The sequence below is a fragment of the Apaloderma vittatum genome, unplaced genomic scaffold (assembly GCF_000703405.1).
Source record: "Apaloderma vittatum isolate BGI_N311 unplaced genomic scaffold, ASM70340v1 scaffold9916, whole genome shotgun sequence".
Taxonomy (NCBI): Eukaryota; Metazoa; Chordata; class Aves; order Trogoniformes; family Trogonidae; genus Apaloderma; species Apaloderma vittatum.
Window position 1 is genome coordinate 34,932 of NW_009720084.1, and position 27,828 is coordinate 62,759.

The following is a 27,828-nucleotide window of genomic DNA, read 5'->3' on the forward strand; positions in this document are numbered from 1 at the left end:
GAGCAAGCTTTGTCTTAACAAGATTTGTGTTGGAAACAGCAAAATAACAGTACCATGGGATTTCTGTGAAAATGTATATTATTACTACAGATTCATGAGGCATTATAATATGCCAAGGTAGGCTATAATATATATATCTAACCATTTCTACTGGCAAGTCAAATCTTTATTGGTATTTTTGAGCTGTAAAGATGAGTAAATGAAGAAGAGTAGAATAGCAGAATGTCTTGATGAGATGCAGGCATACTGGGGCTATGAAGAATCTTGAGCAGAGGCTGCGTAAAGAAGGAAGTGTGTTGCTTTTCACGCCTCGTTGCACATCAGCGCTTTTGCCCTCGGATGTTTCTTGTAATAAACCTTTGAGAAGTGTTAAGAAGAAACACTGGAATAAGTGGGTGATTGACAGATAACCAGGTGTTTACACTGCAGGGAGTTCAAAATGCCTTACTGTAGTGTACGCTTGTTAGTCGATTGAGCCTTTTGAAATGAGTCGTAGCAGAAGCAAAATGTAGTATTATCAAGGTCCTTCCTGGTAGTAAAGGTGACTGCACATGACAATTTAGAGCTACAATTATGAAAAGAGAGAGAGGCTTCTATTGTTTCAGTGGTTGTGAAAATCAAGATGACATGCTTTTAGTGGTGAACTATGAAAACCAGACCACTGATTAAAGGTAAGGAAACAATGAAGCTTGTCTTTCCTGCTGTGAAGTCATACAAAGAATGTACAAGGCTTTACTGGAAGTAATCGAGAATGTTATTTTCTTTTTTCACCGCTTTATCTTTGAGAGATTGATGAAGTGCATCTTCTGTATAGAAAACACTGTACCTGTTGTTAACTTTAGGATTGCTTTATTGTACTTTCTTCAGAGTTTTAATAATGGTTACAGTCCTGCTTCTTGGATTCTTCCTCTTCACTTGCTAAAAGGTCAACCCTTGTGCTTCCTGTTCTGAGGCACTGTGTGAACTTGTGATGGTGCGATTGTAATTTTAGTCAATCTTCATCTGTTTCCTTATTTGGTTAATGTTAATGTCTATGTAAACATTACTTAGTCATCAATTATATTTTCCCATTATATTGTTTTATAGTGGCAAATTAACCATGACTCAGAAGTTAATGAATTATGGATCTAGAGCTTGATGTTTCCCAGCAAGGTGCAGAACATCAGATAGCAGCTGCAGCACCAAAGTTGTCCTGTACCCTGGTGCACACATGGGAGGCCAAGTTAATAGCTGTAACTCATGTCCTTGATGCTGAGGCTTTCAATGATCGTGTATCAGTATTGATGTTGGTTTTGGGCACATATCAGATGAATATTGCTTAAAAATGCTTTTCAAATAAAAAATTCAAGTGTCTGTCCTGGTAACTGCATCTAGATGAAGAAAAATTGTTGGTTCTAACAAGGTAATTTATGGATAACGTTTAGGTTTTTTAATCCACAAACATTTTTACCTGTAATAGTCCATTTTTACTGGTAGGCTTAATTTAGTCTCATGTTATTGGACATCATAACGTAGAACAGACTGATAACTGCACAAGTGACTTTGTTATGATTTCTTTTGACTCATTATGGTGGTTGTTGTTGTTGTTTAGGAAACCTGAATTGACTGACTCTGCCTCTCTGCTAGAGACCTTCAAGTTTCTTGAAAATGCAGCTGCAGACTTCAGTGATGAAGAAGATGAAGAAGATATTGAAGGAAGAGAGAAAACAGTCATTGACAGCGCAACAGTGAGTGGAAAAAAATAATTGAAAAAGTTACGAAGAACAGAAAAAGTGAGATTAATGAGATGCTTATATGCAAAGTATATAACTGTGTATGTACACGTGCAAATCATTAATGCATCTGTGCAGAAGAGGAATTATATATGCATTTCCGAGTCTGTGCATACAAGTTGAGCTTTGCCATCGTTAATTGCTTTGGGTTTGTGGTGACAGATTAAATTTTTTTAAATTGTCTTTTTACTACTCCATACTGCCTAGTATTTTTGATATATATTGGATACAATTTTTAAGGTAGTGGATGTCATTATTTTACAATATCCAGCTTAGTGTGTGGTATTGTTTGTAACATTGCATGTCAAAATGCATTGTTTCTTGGATATTTATATAAATGCATTAGTATTTTAAATGACTTGTAGAAATTTTTCCTTGTGGGGTATAGAGCTTAAATACCACATTTCTCTTTAAATAGCTTGTGGAAGGAAGAAAAAGTATAACTGGAAAACCTCTGACATGTGGTTAATAAACTTTTCTGTTGGTTTATTCAAATACCTGAAACTCCCTCATGATCTGTACTTTGCTGTATGACTTGGTCACCTGATTACATAAAATACATAGAATCAGTACTCAATTTTATCCTCTTCTTTTCAAAATTAGTATTTATTTGATGAGTTATGTTTCCTAACAATTGAAGCAGATAAGAGTTAGGATGGCTGTGATTGCTTCTATGATCAGTTTTAAGAGTGAACACTTAAAACCCCATCAGTTTTAATGAGGATCTTTGTAAACTTGTTCCTATCATCCATGGACTATGAACTAATGTTTGTAAAATCATTTGTAATACAGTATATTCAGTAAGCCTGCTGAAAGAATGAAGTTTGACGTTTAGATTTGCTTCAGGTTTTTCAATTGGTTCATTGTATTTAGAGGAGACTAATTCGTCCTCATCAACTATGGGATGTTTGACTGTGTACTGAAGTCTTTTCAGACTGACCCATAGCAAGGTTCCAAGTCAAAATATTCTGATGAATGTGATTTTTTTTTTTAATGGAAAAGTAAAATTTATACTACAGATTTCATGTCTCATGGCATCACCTCACCTTCTAGTCAAATAAATGTTAAGGCATCTAGGCCATTTTGATTATTGGGGGAAAAGTAAATGTATTGTAGTAAGCATACAATGAAGTCCTTAATTAAAACATGTATTTTTTCTTTTACCAACATTTGGTAATTTTTTTAACAAAATTGTCCTTTGATTTGAAAGGGAAATGCATTTTAAACATGGAAGTACCTTGTTTGAATATTTCCTCAGATATTATTGTTATTGAGTTAAATGATTTTTGCCAAATCTAAGCAAATTAGCTCCTGTGGTTTTTTTTTCCTAGCCTTGCCTTTTGGTCCACATGTAGAGTGATTTCAGAGGTGAGAGTTAAAAAAGGCTATTTTCAGAGGAGCATAGTGAGTTTAGTTTTCCTTGAAGACCTTTCTACAGCATTCTGGGTTTTTTGTTTGTGAGTTTTGTATGTTGTGTTTTTTTTTAAAAATATCTGTTTTAAGAGAAAGTTTGTACTTTTCTGCTATTAAAAAAATAGTAGTGGATTAGGCCAATGTAGATTCATTATCAAGTGATTGATTATTGGTGGTCACAGGAAGAAAGATCTACAGACAAATTTCATTTTGACTTGGGAAGGTGAAGAAAGTCTGTATGCTTATTCCAGATTTGCGTATTAATGTATACTTTTCTGTGTCTTCAGCTTCCTGTTAGGGTTTTGCATAGAAGACAAGATAATATTGCTCACTATAAAGATATGCCTATAATTTAGTTCAACTTTTTTTTCTCTCCTTCTTGACCTTTCAGATTGTAAGAAAAAGAGCACTGTCTGACAGCAGCGAAGACAGAGATACAGAAGAAGCTTTGAAAGAGTTTGACTTTTTGGTTACCTCTGATGAAGGTGATGGGGAATCAAGAAGTTCAGGAGATGGAACAGACTGGGGTAAGGAAATTTAATGGATTCTATCAGGGAAAAAAAGAGTTCTAAGAATTGATTGATTGATTGTGATCTCTGTCATGCCCACAACACCTTTTGAGTATTCCCACAGTAAATTACAGGCAGACTGAAATCCGCTTCTCGTTTTTTTTGTAACATGCTGTGATGTAAGGATTCTTAAAGGTTTATGCTTCTGGTCATTGTCTTTTTCCTTTAATAAAAAGGCAGGTATAACTGAATTTTATGAGTGGAATTTCAATGTGTTTTCCCAGTGACCTGTGCTAGTGAAGGGCAGTATTTTCCAATTATGAGATGAAAGTTATTTTGTCATCTTTGAGTCTTAAAGACTGAATTAGCTGTACTCTCATTGAGTGTTAGCAACTTAGGCGGTATGAAGTACTCAGTTGCTCAAATTTTCTTTTATAATTTATCAGAAGAATATATCTTTAAGCCCCCTAGTCATAAAGAGACATTTCACAAACTCTTCTCTGTCCTTTGAGGTTCATGTCCTGCCACCCAGAATGCTAGCATCCACTTGAACTTGGCGTAATTATTCCAAATAAACTCACTGCGTAGGGAAGGGAAGAAGGAAGAGAGCTGGTTAAATACCAGGATAGGGAGTTGTTTCCTCCTTAAGCTGCTCTGGAAAGTCTTAAGCATGAGTGGATACAGAGGGAGCCTATAGAAGTTGAATGGGAAATAATTGAGCTTTATAATGGAACTGAAACCTTGACAGACAAATATGACACGGTCACTGTGGCTCTCATGGGAGAGGTGCTGTATTTCACGGCAGCCATGTGCAGCTCCCGGCTGGACTTGCAATTATTGTTCAGTGTGGTGTAGTCTCCCTGCTTTAAGAGGGTGTGTCTCGGTATTGTTAGATACAACAGTCAGTATTCTGTTCAATAAACAAATTCTGGGATGTTACTCTTCTTCATGAAAAATATTTTCACTGGGTTGTTCTGATACTTCATAATTAAAATTTAACCCATTTATGCTCGCTCAGTGTAGCTATTGCCCGTGTCACTAAAAAGTTAGCATTCCAACAGGAGTGGTTTTGTTCTCAAATTCTCACTTCCGCGTTATTTTTACTTTAGTTAATGGCAGTTAAGTACAGATGAGCAAAAGTCTAACATTAAAAATAAATAATCATGGAAAGTAGTAGTTTCGTTTCTAGAAATCTAAGGGGTTTTTTGAGTTATAGGCATTAATATTTTTTAATTACTTGTTGCACATTCTGTGTCTCTTATGGTAACTGTATATAGGATTAATCTTCAAGGAACTGCCATTATGAATGACATTAATTTGAATTAAGTGGAATTGTTAAATGTAGCATAGCAGAATGATGTTGTGTAGCAAGGGTAGAAGCAGACAGAGGAAGTCCTCACTTCAGTTTGGATCTTGAGCATTACTGATAAGTTACAGTGATCTGAACCCATTTGATTTGAAAGGTCCTCAGAAGTGTTCAGATAATTTTTAATGTATAAAGTGCTTGCACAGGAGTAGTTCAGGATCTACCTGTGAAGTTGAACAGAACCTGTGGGACATGCAGGAAACATCCTGGGACAGTCTGTAGAAAATTAACATATTAAGTATCTTCCTGGCAACAGTACAGTCTGTTAGAAATCCATTTAAACTGTTGGAGGAGAGAGCAAAAAATCTCATCTAGTCAGGGAGGAAAAAGCATGGTAAAAACTTAGAAGCTCTTCTCAGAAAGAATACGTACTTGTTTCTCTCAAGCATGATTTTCTCATCCTTTTTTTGAGTTCTTCATGTAATATTTGATCATTAGTGGTACTTAATTGGGCATGTGTATTGTGAGGACCTGCTTTTGCCCATGGAGTGGGTTTTTTAGAGTCTCGCTTGGGCTTATTAATACCTCTGTATTTTCATAACTATTTCAGAAAGACTTATGTCTCAGGGCTTTGGGTCTTGAATTAGTCTGTTGCTTGTGAGTGTAGGATTGTGACTGAAGGGTTCAAAGCAGTCGGAGATCATCTGGTCCAGCCTCCTGCTCAGGTCCATTTGCAGCAGGTTATTCTGGCATTTCTTCCAGTCAAGTTTTGAATATCTTCCAGCAAAGGAGTTGCAATAAATTCTTGGGGCAGTATTTGTCTGTCCTTGTGCTAAGAAGTATTTTGTCCTTCTGTGAGGCAAGTCCGAGCAGAGCCTGTCTCTGTTTTCTCTATGCTTGCCCGTGAGCTAGTTGTAGGCAGCACCAAGATGCCTCTTTGGCCTTTGCTGAACACACGTGCAGTTGTCTCAGCCCCTCCTTGTAGCGCATCTGCTCCAGCGGCCTGAACCGTCTTGGTGGCTCCCCTGGGCTTGCCCTACGGGGTCAGTACTCGGTACTCAGCGTAACACTGACAAGGCTTCCCCGTCAGAAGTGTTACACTGGATACAGTTCTCCAGGTGTGCTCTCACAGGTGCCAGGCAGAGGGGAATAATCACTTCCCTCGCCCTGCTGGCTTCCTTCTTGTTAACACAGCCCAGGGTTTGGTTGATTGCCTTTGCTGCAAGAGTGTGCTGCTGACTCCTGTTCAGTTTGATGTTGATGGAGGATCCCAAGGTCTTTCTCAGCATGGGTGATTTCTTGCGAGTCAGTCCCCATAATAACCCACGTCTGGTTTTCTATCTTCTGCCCAATCATAGTGAACTCTTCAGGTTGTGATTGATAGTGTTGTGCTTCCTGTAGAGACATTTAATTTGCTTTCTGCATATTAGTCTGAGGATAAGTTTATTATTGTTCATATTTTAAAAGGTCTAGAATAGCTTGTTTAATGTACAAAGCAGACTTGCTCTGAAGGGAATTAATTTTTAAATAATAAGGTTGAGATTTTAATGAGGAAAGCAAAGCAAGAAGAGAATGCATTTCAAAACATTTTCTAGCTCTAACGATCATGAAAATAAATATATATGAGAAAAAGCTCCTTACAAATTATTTTGTAAGCTACCTCAGTACAGTCTTTCCATATATGGAAAAAATGACTTGGAGGTTTGACCTCAGTAACATATTTTGTTCACAATCTCCAAAGACTGTACTCTTAAAAGGATAATTCTCTGTATCATGTAACAAGGGAAGCGATCTGTGAGACATGTTTAAAAAAAAATAATTTTTTTTCACTAGACACATTGAAATGTTTTGTGAGGGGTTTTTTCCAAAGGTTAATAGCTGAGACCTTCCTCTTTTTGTGAGATTTCATGGGTTTAGTGCTTCATTTTTAATTTTTTAGTGCTTAATTTTATTCAAACCTTGGTGACATGTACATTATGTTACAAAATTATTTAAATGTGCTACTGCTTTGTGTAAATGACAATGTGGCACAAAGACAGTGAAATGAGAATTTGAAAGGCACTAATGCAATGTCTGAGTGGTAAAGTTATGCTGACCAGTAACATGGTCAACATACCTGCTGGCTCTAGATAAAATGATTCTTTCTCTGGAGGAAAGAAAAGCTGAAAAGTATGTCCTGATTTATTATAAAGATTGATAACATTTATGAACAGATATGTGCTTTGGTTATAGAAAGTAGAGATGTGAAATTTCATCTCAATTTTCTGTTAAGAAAATTCTGAGCAAATAGAAGTGGAATGTGAGTAGCAGTTTTACAGCTTTCAGAAGCTTGATGCTATTTCCGTCTGTTTAAAATAAAAGACAAATGCCATTGACAGCAGCTGTTACCTCCTTCAGTGGAGATCACTTGGTGACATTATTGAAAAAGGATGTTTCATTTGTTTCACTTTGTTTAGAAAAGGAAGACCAGTGTCTCATGCCTGAAGCTTGGAATGTCGACCAGGGAGTAATAACCAAACTCAAGGAACAATACAAAAAGGAGCGCAAGGGGAAAAAGGGGGTGAAGAGTAAGTGGAAAACATTGCACCTTAAATTCATAAATCTCGCATCTTTCACACCCTTAATTCTATCTCTCTTTCAATGTTTTCCTAAAATTACTTACTCTTTTACTTTGCTGCTCCTGACTGCTTTCCTGTTCACCAGTTCTCAGGGGTTGAAATTAATGACAGTCAAATAAGCTACCTGATAAATAGCTGGATTAGATAAAACTTCTTCCGACTAGGTGTTGGAATAATAAAAAAATCTTGCCTTGAGCATGGATTATACCTTTGTTATTCAGAAACTGAAATTGTAAAAGGCATTGGTTTAATAGTTCATGCTTTAATATAGAGGACTTCAGAACCCTTTCTTAGCTGGAAACATGCCAGTTTGACGGGAAGAGTTAAAATCTGGTATGTAAATAAATAAAATAAAAAAAAACAACAGAAGCTGTCTTGGTATCTTCTCAGATGGCAGAGGGAGAAAACAGGTTAATTTCTACCCCTGTTTATACTTAACATTCACAACATGAAAGTCATGCTGTCATCATAATTTATTATGCAGGGCTCGAAATAGGAAGCAACTCTGACCATCAGTTTATTTGTAAATCACAGGATTTATTTATTGACTTTCATACCTGTGGGACTAGCCTTTAAGAATGTTGGGTATTGTTATCCAAACAAAAAACTGTGATCAGTATCTGAAATACAGTTTCTAGCCCTGTATTCAGTTTTTGTTAAATTTCTTGAAATACAAATCAATGTTTTTTGATAAGTAAACTTGCAAATGTTTTAGACTCAGAAGTGTTTAAAATGAAACACTACATTCACAGCTACATTTCCAACATCTAACCATGTTGAGAATTCATGTGTGAATGATGTAAATTAATAATATTTTATGTAGCCCAGTAGGAAGTTCGAGGGATGTTCCTCCCTTTGTGGGAAGATGCTTATGAATAGCAAGGAAATTCTCGCTTGGAGAGACACATGTAAGGGTGCAAAAGGTGTTGCCACGTCCTCACGTTGTTGAGGCTGACTTGTTTTGCTACTTCTTGTATTGATACTGTAATTAGCTGCTGCTCGGCAGTTGGCTATGTTGCTGAAATTATGCTATCAAATACACAAATGAAACCTTTTTTTATGAAAAGAAATAAATCATTACCATACTTGAAATTTCTCAAGTGGTCTTTTTAAATTTTTTTTTGGTCATCTTTGGAATCATTTAAGTTACTAGAAATTAACTGCAAGTCTGTCAAGAGACTGCGCTAGCCAACTAAAGTGTTCGTGTCTCACAAAATTGGTTCTAAATTTCTTTGTAGGTAAGACAGAGAGGGCATACCAATATATGACTTCAGTGAAATCGATTTTTGCAACTTGTCTTGTGTTTTTTAAATACACAGAAGTGCTACGTAATTCAGGGTAAATAGTTGTAAGGTTACCGTAGCAGAAATTATTTAATCAAAACGCTGGAATTACATTCCTGAACAGCTGTTGAGTGCTTTTTATTTTTGATAATAAAACTTAATATTTAATTGCAATCATAGAAAAAGATAATATTGGAACACGTTTTATATAATTATGAGAAAAATCCTGATATAAGGCGGCACTTGGACATCCAGTGCTCCTTCATGAAGGTGACTACTGCTCAGTCCATTTACAGCACCTTTTGGATTGATTTGATTGGTTCGATCTTGGGAGACCAAATGGTTTACAGCAGTACAGAAATTAAGCATCTTTCCATGGGCAAAGCATCATTGGAAGGGCATTGAAGTAGAACAATCGAGAAGAATCACAGCCTGTTTTTAGCTTTTCATGATGTGGCATGTAGTGGAGCAGAATGTGAGGAAGGAAGTTCGGGGAAAAAGGAGGGACTAGATATCTTCACATTAAATTGTACAGTTTGCTTCAATGACTTTAATCTCATAAATGGTGCTTAGACACTGAATTTCTAATAAGTAAAATGTTTTTATAATTCGGATATTATAGTAAAACAATCTTGCAAAATCCTACTTACTGTTTTCCTAAATCAAATTGAATACAATTTAGTTTATTAACAGTCATTATGGTTAGGGTGGACAAAGTGGAGTTTTCAACTGCATTAGCAAACTTACGATTTTGCAAGGCTGTAGTAAACACTCCTGTGAAGTAATAAGAGAATGGAATCATAGAATGGTTTGTGAGAGAATACATATATTAGCATACACTTCTGTGTTAAAGCTGCTTAAAAATAGCTGTATTATTTACTGGTCTAGGAAAAAACATAATGGACTATGGGTAAGACATTTTCCCATTCTTAATTAAACTTACAACAGGAAAAACTACCGAAGATATGTTTCAGCCTCAATCCTATATAAAACAGTCAAAACAGGGATGTGGGAAAATGATGGAGCAAAGCACAGGTAAGTGTCGAGAAGGGCATGGGTCTTCACCATATGTAGCTTCAGGAAGTAGGCCAGTGAATCCAGTTGCGTTTATATTTTAATATAACTTTTTTGGAATACGTAGTTCATGATACTACACTACTACTGCACAAATAAATTAAAAATAATCATGTTGTCATAAGAATGTGGCACAAAGTACCCAATGCACAAATTTTAAAGTACTCACAAATATCAGCTCTTGTTTTGGAAAAGTAGATATCCTCATAATCAGTGTGACTCAATTGGAGACATTCCTCAACATCCCATGCAAGTAGCTGTATGAGTTTGTAAATGTGGGGAAAACGGTGCATTTACAGTTCTCAGTTGCTTCTATCACTTTCTTTTCAAGAAATTCATTTCATGCTGGATGATTAGTTGTTGCTGAAAATACATGCCCATTAGTTTTTTGTGTGGTAGTGTTATAGCACAAGGTAGGATCCATTGTTGCATGTGCTGCTGTAGCGTATTTGATATAAGTAATGCTGTCATGAGCTATGAATAAACCACTTAATTTTTTGTTTTTTTCTGGTTAGGGCCCAACAGGTCCAAGCTGCAAGATATGCTTGCAAACTTGAGAGATGTTGATGATCTCCCTTCGTTACAGCCATCTGTCGCACCTTCTTCTAGGCCCAGTAGCTCAAGGCTCATCGAACACGAGATAAACAGGACGGATGAAGGTAAGTATTAAAAATGTACATACAGCTTTGTAAAGGGTAGATATTTATAGTTACTTCTGCTTAAAGATTATCCTCTAAGACTTTCCAAGCACTCTACAAATACTGATACAGCATTATGAGCTCTTTCTGAGTGTGATAAATAGTGTTCCTATTCCTCCCCCTCCATTCACTATTTGTAAGACTAAGACACTTACTGAGGTTAAGTCTTGGCTGACTACCTTCCAACGTGAGGAAAAAACCCATTTGACACTTGGCGGCTTTGTAATATGAGGATCTGAAGTCATTTGCTTTTGTTTGTGCTCAGGCCTGGCAATCAAATGTGGAACATAAACTCTCAGGACATAAGAGCATCTGTTTTTCTCCCTGTGAACATAATTTGAAGTGTATTGTATGTATGTGTATATGCTCACACATGTTCCCTTTTATGTGCTAAGATACAGGCTCCACAGATAAACACAAGTGGCTAGGTATAGCTTTTAAATGCATGTAGTGATTGTGTAGTGAATGATGCAGAACAACTTAGAGCTTGCCAGTGTATTAATTTCCATAGTGTGTTCCAGTAATTTAAAAAAATTCTCACAGCGGCTAGTCCAAGTGTGGAAGACCTTGCGACTTTGCAATGAAGAATGTAGTTGCCTTTGTTAGTATTATGTCTGAAAGTTGCCAGATCATCTACTTGTTTCACCATTTGAATTGCTATAATATGTAAAATAAAAAAAAAGAGGCTATATTAATTTGTAGAAGATAATATCATGTGCTCTTTATATAAGTGGTAAAAATGTGTTGTGAAAAATGAGCAAAACGTGTGTTACGCTTACCAGTCAGTGAGTGCAAAAAGTAGGTCGGCCAAGTTATAATTAAGATGCATAGAGGGCCCTGGCTTGTGGCATAGTCGCCAAAGATCTCAGTAGTTCTATTTCCTACATGCTCAGTGGTTTTCATTAGGAAAGAAGGGGGTAACTGAGCAACACTTTGAGAAGTGGAGGAATTTTTTGTTGAATGTTTCCCTTCCAACTTTTCTCACGAGTACTGAGAGCCAAATTAGCAGAGCTTTATTGTCATGTTCTTTCAAAAATAGGGTTTTTTGATTCAGAGACTCAAATGGACTCTCACAGAAACAGAAGAGGGCAGCTGATTGTTATCAGTCTGAGTTCAGTATTAACAGTCTATTAGCTGTGTATTCCTTTATAAATCTGATTGACTATGATATTTTTGGCACATAATTTTTGTATTCTAAAAAATTTTCAACTTTGATGCCCTGTATGTATTGTGTGTTGAGTGGAATATTACATCGTAAGTTCAAAAGAGAGAAAAAGACAACACTAGTTAAGACTTCAGAGGGAAGAACGTAAGAGATGTTGATGATTAAAAGGTAATAATAAGAGACCTAATCAAATGCCAGAGCTTGAAGAGCTTTTATTTGCTTATAAAAAGTAATAGAAACAAACAGGACACTCAGTAGAGGTATGAGTGTGGAACAGAGAGACCACAGAAAGATTAGCTTTCTTTGTTATGCTGGGTGGACTGGAGGAGAATTGAATAAATCTGAACCTCATTCCTTCTGGATAAGTGGGAAGCAGCCTGAACGGATCAGGCTATTCATTGTAAACCATAGTTTGCTTGGTTTTAACCTAGTGTTTGTGGTGTCTAGACTAAATAAGACCCTGAGAATAAGGTGGAGTTGCCTTTTTTCTCTCCCTGGTAGCAACAGTATTTGCCAAGGCTTGTATTTGTATTAGAGCTGAAAGGAGCGGGGGAAATTGTAATTTACTGAAAAACCCTTGCAATTTGAGGCAAAGGTGTATAAAAGTATGTGAAGTCTCTTGTGTTTGGAAGATAACACACATTCATCTATTTAGTCCCTGCTTTGTGATGTATAGACTTGGAGAGCTCTTGGAACAGGGAAGTTGGTAAAAGCATGGCTTCTTTTGAGTTACACCACTTGATACAGAGCCTTAGGTGGTGTAAGTGTGTGAACTTGTACTCTTCGTGGCCTTTGGTCCTCCCATTTCTGGTGAATCTGTGCATGGATGTGTTTGTGTTGCAGTGACTGGAACTCCTCTAGGCACGCTGTCGCAGCTATGTACTGGCAAGTTTGGATACTGCTGGTAAAAACCTGGAATTCAGTGTGGACTGACCTGTTTGGCAGCTAAACTAATTTCCCAAGTAGCGATGAACTGTCAGCTTCCAGTCGTATTGCTGTGTGTGGACAGCTCCACTGTGGACGTGCTCTTGGCCATGTGTGGGTGTGGTGTTAGGAAGGGAGAGTCCAGCTGCTCCCACCAGTTGCACTTGTCTACGTCTTTGCTACTTCTCCAGGGCCTGTTTGTGTATTTTACAGCAGAGCTGGAGAAGGGCCTGAGGTTTTCTGTGTTACTTTTGCGTTATAGATGGGTTAGTGGTAATGTACTCCTCCCTCCTGTGGCTAATTACACTTACTGTCTTGAGTCATTCACACCTCAAGTGTAAGTATTTTGTGCAGAGGATACCGTTAAGTACAGTGATTATCTTTAGAATGGATGATTTCTTGCATATTTTTCTATCTTTTTGCCCTCAGCTATTTAAGCGATGTTTAGTATTTTGGAAGTTGAAAACATGCTTTTATTAATCAACATTGTATAAACCCATATTTCACGATTTTTTGTTTTGTTTTGTTTTCTTGCAGTGGAAGCTTTAACATTCCCTCCTTCTTCAGGGAAATCTTTCATTATGGGAGCCGATGAAGCCCTTGAAAATGAGCTGGGTCTTGGAGAACTGGCAGGCCTTACAGTAGCCAATGAGGCAGATTCACTGACTTATGATGTAAGTGGTTATTAATGGTAACTCAAGGTCCTAACAAGCTGCATTTACGTAGGCTCAGCGGAAAAACATTTTCCTGTTAAAATTATGCTGCCAGAGGATATCACAGATTTTTATTTGATGTACCCATTCTTTCCATACACAGCAGCCTTCAAGCTCTCTGGAAGCCCCGTCCTTCCTCGTTTGCCTGTCATGTCATTCAAATAGTTGAAAGTAAATGCAGTTAGTGATAGTGATACAGCTGGGTACTTCTAACTCTGGTGCCGCCGACCAGAATGAGAATTAGCACAGCCAGCAGATTGAGAGAAGTTAATGTCCCTTCTTCACGGGGCTGGTGAGGCCATACCTCTATGCAGTTTTGGACCCATCCACTTCAAGAGGGTTGTGGAGAGCTTAGGGAGAGTCCAGTAGCGTGTGACTGACGAGGCAGTGCTGGGGGAGCTAGTCTCATTGAGGTGTTGGGAGGCTAAGGGCTGCTCGAACAGCAGCCTGCAGCTCTTGGGAGGATGCTTACCAGGATGACAGAGTTTTCTCTTTGCTATGAAAAATCTATCTTAAAGTTGCTTGTTTGCAGTCATATGCAATTTTTGTCTATATGTCCAATTTCTTGTGAAAATATACTTCAGATATTGCTTTAATCATGCGCTCCTTTGTGATCTGTCAACTTCAGATTAATCTTGCTATTTCATTACCAAGGCTGAGGGATTTCAGAGATAATTTTTTAGTATTGCATGTTGGGGAAGAATTCTATCCTTCAGTAAATATGACTCTTAATAAAATCCCAGAAAAATGATTACTTACCAGAAATCAAATCTGAGATTTCAGAAATAACCTGCAGGTCCTTACTTTGAAGTTTACCCTTGTATGTACTTTTGAAGCAATAAATTGCATAGTTAACAGAAGTTTACATGCATTTTGAAATTAGTGCTGCAGAGATATGCTCTACTACTGTAGCAAGTTTCTGAGCATGTAATGTGTTGTGAATCGTCAAGGTTAAAATGATACAGATCATCTCTGCTAAAATGCAATGTTTTAGCATTGTCTCCTAATTTGGGTTTGCCTCTTAATACTTTTGCTAATCTTCCCTAACTTTGTCTCCATAAGGAGGTAAGATGGTATACAAAGTTCATTTATTTTATAGTTGCACCTAAAACTTAGATGCTGAATTTTTAAATTCGGAGGACATGACAAACCTAAACCATCTGTACAAGGTTTTAACTGCTTTCAGCGCTTGACTTCATTGTTTGAGTGTCCATATAAGCTTGTGTTTGTCTGTGTCTACATATCCTGAACTAACAGCTTTCGTTTATGGAATCTAGCATTTCTTTATTTACCCCTATCCTATTCTGCATGGCTAAGAATATTAACTTCTGTTTGTTCACTTGATAAATGCCTTTATGAAATCCTGACATCAGGAATTCATAGTCATGCTTACCTCAACTCTTACCCTTTTGTAGTGCTGGCAATTTTTCTTTAAAAAAAGATTGTTTACAAAACTCCTTGCACTTACCACTGTACTCTTTAATGGAACAAAATGAGACTAGTTTTTCCATTTCAAATTTCACTGGAAATTTATCTTACATATAATCTGTTTTTATTTTGGACTATTTCATACCTTCTTCCAGCTGCTATATGTGACTCGAGTGGGATTAATGGAAATAGTTGGGTTTTTAAGTGTCAGTTTTGAATCATATGGAGAATGAAGTTGAAAGATTCTCTTATCTAAATATATTCACTTCCAAGAGTTGCAGACACTTTGCTACATTCAGTCCCTTTCATCCCACTGAGATTATTACTGATTTATTTTCTTATAAAACATGGCAGCATTAGCCTACCTCATTTTGTGGTTTAAGTTTTTTTACATGTTGCTTTGGCTGTCTGTAAATTAAAAAATGGTTTTCACTTGGCAATGGAGATCATGAATTTATTACCTAAAAGAGAAAATTTTTCTTTTGCATGTAACTTTTTAAGAATATATAACATGATGGAATTTCCCAGATTGCTAGCCAATACTCTCAAGTTTATCTTTTCCTTCCTTTACATGTTATTGTCTTAACAAATGTTCAGTTTGGTTGATTTTGTTTTTTTCCCTAATCTTCTGGGTGGATTAAGAAGCTTCATAAAAAATACAATAATCTGAGTACTGTACTTATCTGAATGACAAAATCATTGCATTTACTACTGTGTACTGACTTGGAGGTTTTGGCCTTTGCGGTAGGCTCTTACTTGAATTTCTGCGACTTTGAACAAGAGAAGTGTCCATAATCCTGCTTGCGTACCATTGCTGTTTCTGGAGTTTCTGAGTTGTCTGTATGGACACACACAACAAGCATGACTGTTAGTGGCAAATCCAGAGGAGGTGTTAATCTGGAGGTTGAACATCCTTCTTTCCCCAAACTGCTTTTCGAGTGCCGGATTACCTCTCTATTGTATTTTAGTGTGGAGAGAGAAAAGGAGGCTGGCTGCCCTGTTTGTGACCCAGCCTCCTGCAGCTTGCGAGAGACCGAGGGACCGGTGGGTGAGAAGGAGCCAGGCTGGCCATGCCTCAGGGCTGGGATCTGTTTCCACCTCTGCTGCTGGTCTGTTGGCTGAGACTGCCCTCCACCTACTTCCAAATTTATAAACTAGTATTCTGGGACTCCTTTGGAAGAATGTCTTCGAGAAGCAAATGGAGAATAATATCCCGCTTGAACCGACGTTCCCAATTAGGTTGTCTGAGGTGTCCCTGTGGCTTTCGCAGGTGTGACACCAGACCTGTGCTGCTGGGACGGCAGCTGGAGTGCAGGCAGGGTTCCCTCCGTCCACTAATCGGCACTAGATGCTTGTGTTGAGGCAACCAAATTCCCCTCCAGGTGATCTGTGAACACTCTGTACCCATTTTGCTGAGACTTTCTCAGCCAAGCTCTGGAAGATCTGCCAGAGCTGCTGAGTTTTCAGTCTTGCCCCATGCTTGCAGTAATTCGAGCATTTGTCTGTTCCCTCCTTGAGCCAGTTCAGCTCAGTAAGCTGGCAGAGAAACGGACTTGTCTCCCTGAGCAAGGCAGTACATAATTAGTTAGAAATATGTTGTGATTAAACCTGTGGTTTTTTCCAACTTCTTTCTCATTGGTTAAAATCTACGTAACGTCATTATTGAAGCGTATTTTTATTATTAAATCCAGAAGTGCTTTTTGCACTTTTGTTCTCAAACCTTCACCCCCTTCCCCTTGCCCACATTCCAGAGTAAAATGTAGATTCTTAAAGAGGCTCAAAACAGTTGTCTCTTCTTTGCAGTTAATGATACTAAATTTTTTGAGATTATCATTAGCTTTCAGCATAATGAAATCATCAGTATTTGAGTTACGATTGTTTGTTTTCCTGGTTTTCTGTAACTACCATCAGCAGTGGTTATGGGAATGTAAATTTAGTGTTGACTGACAAAGTGATAGAAATCTGTTCAGCATTTTACATCAACATTTGTTCAGAGGAGCAATGTTGACGTGTTTTTTTTTTTAAGGGTTTTCTTTCTGTATATACTAAAATGCGTTTATTGCCAAATAATTATGTCTTTATATATGATGGCTTGTTGCGTGCCAGTTATGTTTTTAGTGTGTAGCCAAGTCCTTTTTACCTTTTTTTTTTTTCCCAATCTGGCAAGCTTTACTTTACTATTACAGAGCTTGCGTTGCCTTAGGTGAGTAAATTAGCTTGTGTGTCTTTCTGTGCTGCTAGACACTCCTCTGTTTCTCTCAGATCTTTACTTCAGAGATGCCATGTCAGTGGTGCTTCCGATATTCAGGGACCACAGCTTAGCTGAGTCAGGCCCTATGTTAATGAATGAGCCAGTAGCTATAGATCAAATTTCAAATACCAAACTGAGTTCACAGCAGTATCCACCAGAAAGGTACTTTTCGGCTTTTAAATTATGTAATTTAACAAACACGTGGAGTATTTCAGTTCTGCACAGAATGTGTTGCTGTGGACGCAACATTACCTGTTGCCTTTGTGGAATACATCTACCTTTGCTGTAATTTTGAATCGTCTGGTCAGTGTTAAATGGACCGTTGCTCAAGAGCTGGCTGTTACAAAAAGTGGGTGAGGTAATTTGACATCTTCTGAAAATGCCAAACTAAATTTCTCATTTCTTCCTCTCCTTGTGCCCTCCAGATTAATTGCAAGTTTGGCATTTTGTTTTCATTAGATAGCAAACAATAAGGATGCATTGAGAAAGACTTGGAACCCCAAATTCACATTAAGAAGTCACTTTGACGGAATAAGAGGTCTCGCTTTTCATCCGCTTGAACCAGTCTTAATAACAGCTTCAGAGGACCATACATTAAAAATGTGGAATTTACAAAAAACAGCCCCAGCAAAAAAGTAAGATTTTTTGTTTTGTTTTGTTTCAAAAACAATTTTCATTTATGAAAAAAAAATATAAATGTAGATGCCGCTGCACTGGTTGGCCCTTGCAGTTAATGGAAACTCTTTCTTGAATTTGAGAGTAGGAAAACAAGCTCTTAGAGAAAGATTGAGACTTCTAAAGAGTGCCAGAAGAAATCCATGCATGTTTGTGAAGATGAAAACCATTCATTTACTAATGAAAATACTTGGATGTGGCCTGTTGGTGCACTTGCATGTGTATATAAATGTCTAAAAATGCATTTTTATATATATCTATGAATATATATGTATACACATACGTGCATATACATGTGTAGAGCTTTCAGCTTTGACTGAGATGTGACTAGGTTCCCTTGTACATTATCTTTTGAATGTTCCCTGGGCTTTCCAGAAATAAAGAGTAAATTCAGAGTGGGGCTAATACAGTAAGGGAGTACATCGTACCTTTTAGGAGGACTGGGCAAAGCACGTACTTTTTTTGAGTCTACCTCAAAGGGTTTTAACAAAAAAATCACACAAACCAAACAAATCCTCTCATATTTTGAAAGAATGCAAAGAACTCCTAGGCGTATTAAAAAAAAAAATCACACTGGGAGAGGAAACTGCAGGAGAAACGCTTCAAAAGACATAGCAGTGATTCAAGAATTTAGAAATTCTGGCACGTTTTTGTCAAGCATTGTGTTAGCTCGTATATGTGTTAACATTTTCTTGTATTTCGTTTAGGAGTGCTTCTCTTGACGTAGAGCCAATATATACCTTCAGAGCACATAAGTGAGTATTTCCTGAGAAACATTGTCATATTTTGAGAAACATGTAATTTTGAAACAGACGTAGATTTTTTTTTTAATTTTTAGAGAAACTTTCTCTGTGTCAACCAGTGATCTCTTGTGAGGCTTTTAGTTCATATGTTATTTAAAATAGCTGCATCTGTTCATATCCTTTCTCCATAACTATTTATGTCTGGAGCTAACTACACCAGTTTTAAAAAGAAAAACTTACAGATTATACAGTTCAAATTGGATTAGGTGTTCTGTTCATCACTGCAGCTTTTACCTTTTTGTCAGATTCATGCGTCTGTAGAACGAAGCTGTTTGCAGTGAATTTAAATCTACTGAATTGATTTCATGCAAGAGCCTTAGATCTGTAAAACAGGGGGAAAAGCTGTTTATGCAAAATAACAAACCCTACAGTTTACAAGTGTGACACTTTATGCATTTCATGAGCATAATGATTAAATTGTACTAATTGTAGTTGTTACCTAATGTTGTGGCGGGGTTTTTTGTGGACAGTGTTGTAGCATATGATCTGACTATGGGATTTTTTTGCTGCAGTCTGTGCAGCAAGTGAATTGTGTCTAATGGGGAAATATGAAGATTCTATTGACAACTGTTTTTCACGTAACGGAAATGTTAATAGTCAACATTTCTCGGGGGGGGTTTCTTCCAGTGGACCAGTGCTCTGTGTGGTGATGAGCAGTAACGGTGAACAATGTTACAGTGGGGGAACAGATGGCCTCATCCATGGCTGGAATACAACCAACCCCAACATCGACCCCTATGACTCTTATGGTACGTTGCTGTTGCACACACCAGTGAGAAAATATGATTAGTGACGTGAATGTTACATGGCTTAAACAGTATCATTTGTAGGTAGCGCTTCTTTGAAAGTTTAAAAGAGAAATTGAATCTTGCCTTTAATTATTTTAAGTGAATTTTTATTTTAAGGCTGGTTGATGGGGAGATAAAATTTGTCCTTTTCTTATAAAACGTCTTGATGTCGTGACAATTTTGAGAAACAGCTAGGTTGAAAAAGTACGGGACTAAACCTGGTAGTTGGGAAGTTCAGCAAATGTGTATTTTAATGCTTTTTTCTTTGATAAATCTCTGTGTAGTTGAGATAAAAAGTGATTGTATAGTCTGAGACCAAAGCTGTTGATGTAGTCTAGAAACAGCTAAAAAGACCCACTTTGGTAAGATTTGCCAGATCTGAATGGATGTCAGCCTCGTGTCTGTATTTCAAACGTTTTTCACTTCTCATAGCTTCAAATGCAGTTGGCCTCAAAGATGCCTTTTAGAAAAAAAGTGGCTGATGTGCCATTGATGGTTGTTTGGAGTGAATTTAAAAGTCAAAGTCTGTTTTGTCAACTTTGACACTGTCCTTCCCGCTGAGAAATTGTTTTGTTGCATTAGTTGTAAACTGGGTAACTTTCACGTATGCTGATGAAATTCAGGCATCTTCATACAAGAGTAATTGAAGCTTCTGTACTGGTAATACCTGATTGGTCTTGTGGTTTTGTTTTTTTTTTGTTTTGGTTTGGGTTTTTTGTTGTTTTTGTTTTGTTTTGTTGCTTAGGTTTAGTTTTTTGTTTTGTTTTTCTTTTTTGTTTTTTTTTTTATGGACTAGCTTCTTAAGGTTGATTCAGACCAAGATATAACTATTGACTTAATTAAGATTTTGTTTTGAAATGTGTTTTCTTGTGTTTTGTTCACAGATCCTTCTGTTCTAAGAGGTGCTTTTGTAGGCCACACAGATGCAGTGTGGGGTCTGGTTTACAGTGGAGCACACCAGCGTTTGCTGTCCTGTTCAGCAGACGGCACTATACGTCTATGGAAAGCTACAGAAATTGCTCCAGCTCTCAGTGTATTTAATGATAATCAAGGTACAGGAAATTGCCTTACCTTAAAGCTCACGAGCCTCACTGTTCAGATTGCCATAATTTTGACTGCTGAATAGAAATCCTTCTTGTTTGTTTTACTGGATTTTATATCTTTATGAATGTTTTTTTGAAAGAGGAAATTTGGGTTCACTTCTTTGACATGCAGGAGGGTGGTTGTGAATATCTAAACCAGAACTGCTAAAGATGATCTGCTAACATTACTAGAACCATGGAATATAACGTATCATCTCTACGGTTCAGGTTCAAACTGAACTTGAAGACCTCACTTTTTCGTCCAGAATAAAAAGCCCTTTCTTCCCCCCAACAGAAGTTGGAACAGCCAGTGTCATCGAACCTTGCAGGTTCTGTCCCTTGTACCTCTGACAGAGAGATTCAGTTGAATCTCTTGTGCTTGTGCATTAACTAAATAGCAATAACCTAGTCATACTAAACACTGCTAGTTGAAAAAAACCACTTCTTTGGATTTAGTTACTGAAATGCCATGCACAAAATACTATTTAGAGCCTAATTTCTTGAAGGTGCTGTCTGACTAAGTGGCCCTGTAATGAGACTGTTGACATTGTCAAACTCTCTTAGAGCTGTCGGTCGTAAAGGCAACCCATGAACTGAGACAGTTTCTTGGCTCTACAAAACAAGTTTGAGGCAAAATAAAATTTGGCATAGCTGAACAGACTTAGCAAATTATGGTGTGAAGCTGGTCAGATCTGCAATTGCTTTTTAGTTAAAGTAGACTGAGCAATGTAAAAATGTTTATTGTATTTTAGTTCTTGTGGAAGTACGTTTCCAAAGGTCTGCAGGGTTCTGTGAAAAACATAACTGGTTTGCTGCCAGCTTCCCTACCAGTATACTTTGAAAACTTTCTGGTAGTGTTTTTTTTGTTTGGTTTGTTTGGGGAGGGGTTGTTGGTTTTGTTTTTAAATATTAAATTAAAGGGGAAGGAGGAGTAGTCTTGCCTCACAGAACTAATCTTTGGGGGTTTTATATTCCGAACTGAAATGAAACCCAGTTGTGAATTTCTAATCCCTTGAAACCAGGTTTTCCTATGGTTTATCGAGAACCTTGAACAAAATCTCTAAAATATCTATCAGTCATCATTTAAGTCCTTACAGTAATGATTATAGGCTTACCAGGAAGCTGCAGATAAGGAGGTGTGGCAGTGGTAGAAAAGATCACTTCAGAAACAATAAACGTCTTCTCATACTAACCCTTTTTGGCTTTTTCTTTGAGTACCACTGTTCTTGAGCAACGTTCCTGAGGTTGTGAATCCAAGAAAGATGTTTCTCCCATGAATCTTAGGTTTAGAGAAAGCTGATGATATTCCTGCATTATATGGATCCCTGTGCAAGAGATTGCTTAACATTCAGTGTCTTCTCTCCCAACCCCTTCCTCCTTCTCCTGGCACCTGTTGCAGTCAGTGGTGTTTTTTCACGTCGTGAGTGGTGAACAAGACATTTGTGGAGAAGAATTCTAAGGGGTGTTTCCTAGGCCCAAGCTGTGGTGATTTGGCCTTCTGTCCCGTAGTGTTTAGAGAGCTGTGGTGTAAGGAGATCAGATGTGTACCACAGTAGGCAGGATGGGTGAAGCTTTGTAATACACGTTTGTAATGTAGTTATGTAAGTTACCATGCTGACGTTGTCAGCGTATAAAACTTGCACCTGTAAAGCTTCCAGGTTTTGTAAGCTCTGAATTTGCCCAGGTTAATAATAATAATATAAATTATCTGTTGTGTAAATTGTTTTTCCGCTTCAATTTCGTGTCCTTTTACTTGATGCAATGGAGGTTTGCTTGAGAAATGCTCTTACAGTTGAAGGAAGGAAAAGGGGCCAGGGAGCTCTTACCTTCTTAATTTCCAAGTAGGTTTCTGTCCAGCTGCAGTTCCAGATACAGCATCTCAGTAAAGAAAGTTGTTGGTACACATATCAGAAAAATCGTGTTAAAATAGTGACCATACAGGACAATCTATTCAGATTGGCATAATGTAGATTTTAAAATGTAATGTTTCATTTTATGATCATGATACTAAAGTGCTTACTAGTGAGTTTCTTTTTCCTCTTCATTGTTTTCTAGAAATGGGAATCCCTTCATCAGTAGATCTTGTGAGCAGTGACCCAAGCCTCATGGTAGCATCATTTAACAGTGGACACACTAGCATCTTTAACATGGAAACACGACAACGAATTCTTACCCTGGAGTCCAGTGTGGATACTGGTATGTATAAAAAAAAAACCCACCACAAACAAAAAAAATGGTTTGTTTAAGGTCAGTACTGTTGATGTTTTTTTCAGGGTTTCCAAAAAATTAGCCAATGTCATGACAAATTATGACATGAAACATGTTACAAGCTGTGTTTTGAGATGTAGCAGTAAATTATTACTACTACAACAGACCTTGTGGGGATTTCAGTAGCAGAAGAGTGCACGTACTTCTGAAAGAAGTTAGAAGTAACAAGCCCACATTATTTGAATTCCTTCTCAGGGAACAGTAGCACAAGGAAAAGCAAAGATTTTATTTTTTTTTAATACAGCACAGTTATCTTTGAAACTTCAAGATTTCCAATCTCTCTTCAGTCCAAAATAGGGGTAATACAAGGAAAATCTAAAGTTGAACATATTAAATATTTGTGGGTATGTTGCATTCTTTTTTAGTTTTCTTCAGAGGTATCTCATTTCTGAATTTTACATACTCTCTTGGCTTATTTGCGATTGGGCTTTAGTTGAAGTTTTCACTGTAGGAGAAAAGCAGAGCTCCAGTGGAAGAGTGTTTGCAAGGTCCCGTATAATGTCTTGCATCATGGCAATGGCCAATATCAGAAGTTTTGGAGGAAACTTAACGAGCCTGCTATCAGTAAGTTATTTTACCCTGGCATTAGGAAAAAGACCAGAATGAACTGAAGCATGAGGTTTCATATTCAGGCCAAAATGGTAACCTGATAACAATATAAACATTCAGTCTTTTAAGAAATTTTAATAATTCTTTCAATTTCAAGTTTTGTCATTGAATTCTACTGTTTAATTATATTTTTCAAAGAGACTAAGCCCTTCTTTTTGGCTTTGCTTGTCTGTTTTCAAATATCTAAATGATTGACATTTTATAACAGTGAATGGAAAGTACCATTTCACTTCTTTATATTATTCCTTACTGTGCAGGATTTCTTTTTTCAACTCACGTCTTTGTTCCTGTCTGAAAAAATGCCCCTAAATCAGTTCTTTCTATTCAGTGGAAGTTACCTTTTTTTTTTTTCCCTTCTCTTTTTCTCACAATCTCCTCCTCACTGTAATTTAGCAATATACCTTTAAGAAAATCAGACTATGTTGTGGCAACCAGCAGTCTCTGTTGAGTATCTTTGGTTGTGTAACAGTGCTATAAAGCTTACATGTATTTAAAAATAAATAAATGATTTATCCAAGAACTAGGCAAAAGGAAAATGAGTCACCTGAAATGCCCTACCACCACTGCTTAGGGACTCCACTGTTCAGCGTAAGCGTCACTCTGCTTGGCATTTTAAAACTGTGAGGATGCGAAGCAGGATACTGCAAGGAATACACCAATGAATATGACTTGATCTGAAATACACTTTCCCCCCTCCAACCCTTCTCATCTTCCCGGCTACCTTCTCCCCCTCATTGGTGCAAGGGGGGCAGGGGTTGGGGTGTTCTGTCCATCTGGCCACTATTCAGTGTCTGTGACAGCTCCTCCCTGAGAAAGAGGGCTCCTCACTGTCTCTCCTCCATGCTGCATTGTCTCCACCTTAGAGGAGACAATCCTCTTCCTCATCATGACACTCCTTTATGGTTTTTGTGTGCATATACATACATATGTATACATATGATATTTCACGGTTCTTGAAGGCTGGGAAAATGGCTCTCCCATTAATAGATTAACATCCCTTTCTTCAATAAGAATTTTAATTCATGTATATTGAATAATAGTAGGTGAGTTTTTCTCTGAGGGTGAGGACTTGGGATCTGATTTGCTTGGAAACATCCTTCCTGCAGTGTTAATTTTCTTGTAATGTCTGTATATTATGAAGGAAGTTTGTCTTTACAAGATGAGGAATGTCAAGGTGAGGAAGTGCAAAAAAAGGATTTTTTTCACTCAGTTTTTGGCTTCACATTCTTGCCTGATACGCCCATCTAAAACTGTGGCCAAAAGCTGGAACTTACTTGTTTGTATTTACACTCAGACGTATGGTTTATGTATGCCTTTGTGTGTGTGCGTGTGTGTGTGTAATTTGGAAGGTATTTTAGAGTAAACCACATTACATAAGGTGCTAGCTTAGAGTTTCCCTTATATAAAGGTAAGGATTGTTTTGCAAATAAGATTGATTACATATTTATATCCTAATAGCAGTCCTTCACAGAACTTTGCAAGTTATATGTATTGATACGTGTGTTTTTTTTCTTAGCAGTCAGTTCCTCCTGTCAGATAAACAGAGTCATCAGCCACCCAACTCTTCCAATTAGTATCACTGCTCATGAAGACAGACACATCAAATTCTACGACAACAATACAGGTGTGCATCTTTTCAGCAGGTTCTGGTCATACCGGTTGTATAACATAAGACATAAACAGTATTTCATTATGTTCAGTATTATTCACATTAATGCTGCGAAATGTCAAGAACTGGCTACCTTCTGCAACAGAAATTGCTCATCACCCAGTAGAGCCCAAAGATTGCCAGCCCACTTAAAGCTTTATTGGCACAGTGATAAGGAACCTGCATCTTCCAGTACTGAAAAGGGGCCCGCAGGAAAGATGAGGAGGGACTCTTTATCAGTGCCTGTCAGTGATAGGATGAGAGATAATGGTTTTATACTGAAGTAGATTTAGATCAAATGTGAGAAGAAACTTTTTGCTGTGAGGGTGGTCCAACACAGGAACAGGTTGCCCAGAGAAGCTGTGGAAGCCCCCTCCCTGGCAGTGTTCAAGGCCAGGCTGGATGGGGCTCTGAGCAGCCTGGGCGAGTGGGAGGTGCCTCTGCCCATGGCAGGGGGGATTAGAACTAGGTGATCTTTAAGGTCCCTTCCAACCCAAACCATTCCATGATCATTCTCTGTCCATTCTTGTAAAATGCTTTATGTATGGGGCTTATCAATATTTAACATAAAAGGAAGCTTTTTCAAAATCTTAATGGGCTGGTGTTCATGTTTCTTCCATCGCGTTGCCTGTGTTATTTTGATGCGAGAGCAGAAAGCTCTGGCACTCCTTCCATGCTTCCGAGACCTCTGCCTGATGACTTGCAGGTAGAAGTTCCCCACTGGGCATTCTTCTCAACTTGATCTGCTGTATTTCTCCAAATCTCTCACTTCTGCAGAATCAGTTGGAAAGCTTATAATATTTTTTTCTCATTTGTAGCAAGAGTCACACTGAGATGTGTAATAATAAAATTCTTAGGTTTTAAAGGACTTTTTGATAGTAATGGTATTCTGACTGTGAATCTTGATAATTTTAAGTTTGTGACTTCTCTGCTTCCAGGTCACACTGTCTTAAAAGTTAAATTAAGACCTTTCAGTATTCTTGTTGATTTTTAGTTTACTGCTCCTCATTGGGGTATGTTAAATAAGAAGAAGTGAAAGGACCCAATGGAAGATGAGGCAAAAGCTGAAAATAGCTGATTTGTTTGATGATGTAGTTTGGTAATAAGTAGTAGAGGAAATGGCCACTTTTTTTCTGTCTTATTTTCTGCTGCAAAAAAAACTCCCAACATTTGAGTAATGATTTATTATTTTTAACATTAAATCATTACTGTGATTATAATAGGCTGTAACAGAACATTAATTCTCTCTTAGTTGACTAAAATTACCCCATATTCTTATGTAGTTTATATTCACTGCCTATTAGTGTACTCAGCCCCTACCCTTCTTCCCAGTCAAGATCTTACTCCTGAACTCACTTAAGTGAATTAAGAGGTGGATATTTAAAATCCACAGTGATTTTTAGCTTTGCAATGGTTTTGCAGACATAAAACAAAGGTCTAAAAAAGTTGGTGATACTGGTGTTCTGGCTCTTTGGAGAAGGTAAACATTAAAAGAATGACTTCTTGCATAATTTTAATGATTCAGTCATGGGATAAAGTCTTGTATTTATAGTATGAGCTGTGGTAGGGTTTAAGCAGTGAATACAGATAACAAAGTGAATTGCAGAAAATGACCTAAATAAATCTTTTCTTTCAAAGGAAAACTTATCCACTCCATGGTAGCTCACTTAGATGCGGTTACAAGTTTAGCTGTTGATCCTAATGGCCTATATTTGATGTCTGGCAGTAAGTACATTCCAATTTCATTTTATTTTTCTTGTAATGGTGGCAGACATGAGAACTCTAAGGAAAACTGTTTCCCCTTTCTTTAGGTCATGACTGTTCAATTCGCTTGTGGAATCTTGAAAGCAAGACCTGCATCCAAGAATTTACTGCTCATCGCAAAAAATTTGATGAGTCCATTCATGATGTGGCATTCCACCCCTCCAAATGTTACATTGCCAGTGCAGGAGCAGATGCCCTGGCTAAAGTGTTTGTATGACAGAGTGCTTCCCTTCAACTCTAACTTTGTATATATTTAACCAGCTGCACAAAAGAGAACAGGAGGGCATGAATCTTCTTACCCTGCCCTATAATTCAGAGAATGTTTGTAAGCGTTTAGTTTTGCAGGGTGCTGTTTTCTAAATTGACGTTTGTTCTGGTTTCTGTGAGCTCAGCTGGTGCTGAGAGCTTGGAAACTCTCAGTTTCAAATAGCTAAAAAACAAAATAAATGCTTTTATTTCAGAGGGTCTGAATTTTCGTCCAGGCAGGCCTTGGGTGAAACTAGGTCTATGTATTCTCTATTAATAAAATGGAGTACTGGAAAGAAGGGGTCTAATTGCATCAGGGAGTAGGAAAAGAGGGAAACTTTGTAGGATGCTTCTCATTGAGCAATCGTAATGTACTTAAATCACCTGGAAAAAGCGTCACTTCACATGCTCATCACTGTGTCATGTGAGAGGCACTTTGTCATCCCTTGTGTATTAATAAATTAGATCTTGTTCAGGGAACAGTAGCCGATAGTTAATCTCAGTCACCTGGCTGCTAGTCTAAGGTAAATGCAATTAAAAGAAAGCAGATTACTAACATAAATTAAAATGCAGTGAAGTTTTTGTTATATCTGTGTTACACAGTAAATATTTAGTTTGCCAAAAAATTTATATAATTTTTTTAAGACTGTATTAGTGTGTGGCTAGAAGCTGAGCCTTTAGTCTAGTTCCAGTTAACAACAGACTGAAGCAGTCTGTATATACTGTAGTAGCAAATTTAACTTATTCAGATTTCTAATGCTGTTTATACTTGGAGACCTGGCACAAGAAAG

At 37.5% G+C, this 27,828-nt stretch overlaps 1 protein-coding gene across 1 annotated transcript in view; it reads left to right on the forward strand.

Annotated features, from left to right (window-relative positions):
* The window catches only part of STRN (striatin, calmodulin binding protein), a 49,568-nt gene extending 22,330 nt beyond the window's left edge, over positions 1-27,238 (forward strand). The window contains exons 5-17 of the mRNA XM_009870890.1: positions 1,592-1,727; positions 3,577-3,712; positions 7,457-7,567; positions 10,491-10,634; positions 13,300-13,436; positions 17,614-17,789; positions 18,537-18,584; positions 19,260-19,381; positions 20,305-20,472; positions 22,558-22,698; positions 24,896-25,003; positions 26,666-26,752; positions 26,839-27,238. Coding sequence (XP_009869192.1) covers positions 1,592-1,727; positions 3,577-3,712; positions 7,457-7,567; positions 10,491-10,634; positions 13,300-13,436; positions 17,614-17,789; positions 18,537-18,584; positions 19,260-19,381; positions 20,305-20,472; positions 22,558-22,698; positions 24,896-25,003; positions 26,666-26,752; positions 26,839-27,008 — 1,684 coding nt within the window. The 3' untranslated portion in view covers positions 27,009-27,238. The remainder of the gene's footprint in view (positions 1-1,591; positions 1,728-3,576; positions 3,713-7,456; positions 7,568-10,490; positions 10,635-13,299; positions 13,437-17,613; positions 17,790-18,536; positions 18,585-19,259; positions 19,382-20,304; positions 20,473-22,557; positions 22,699-24,895; positions 25,004-26,665; positions 26,753-26,838) is intronic.
* The last annotated feature ends 590 nt before the right edge of the window (positions 27,239-27,828 follow it).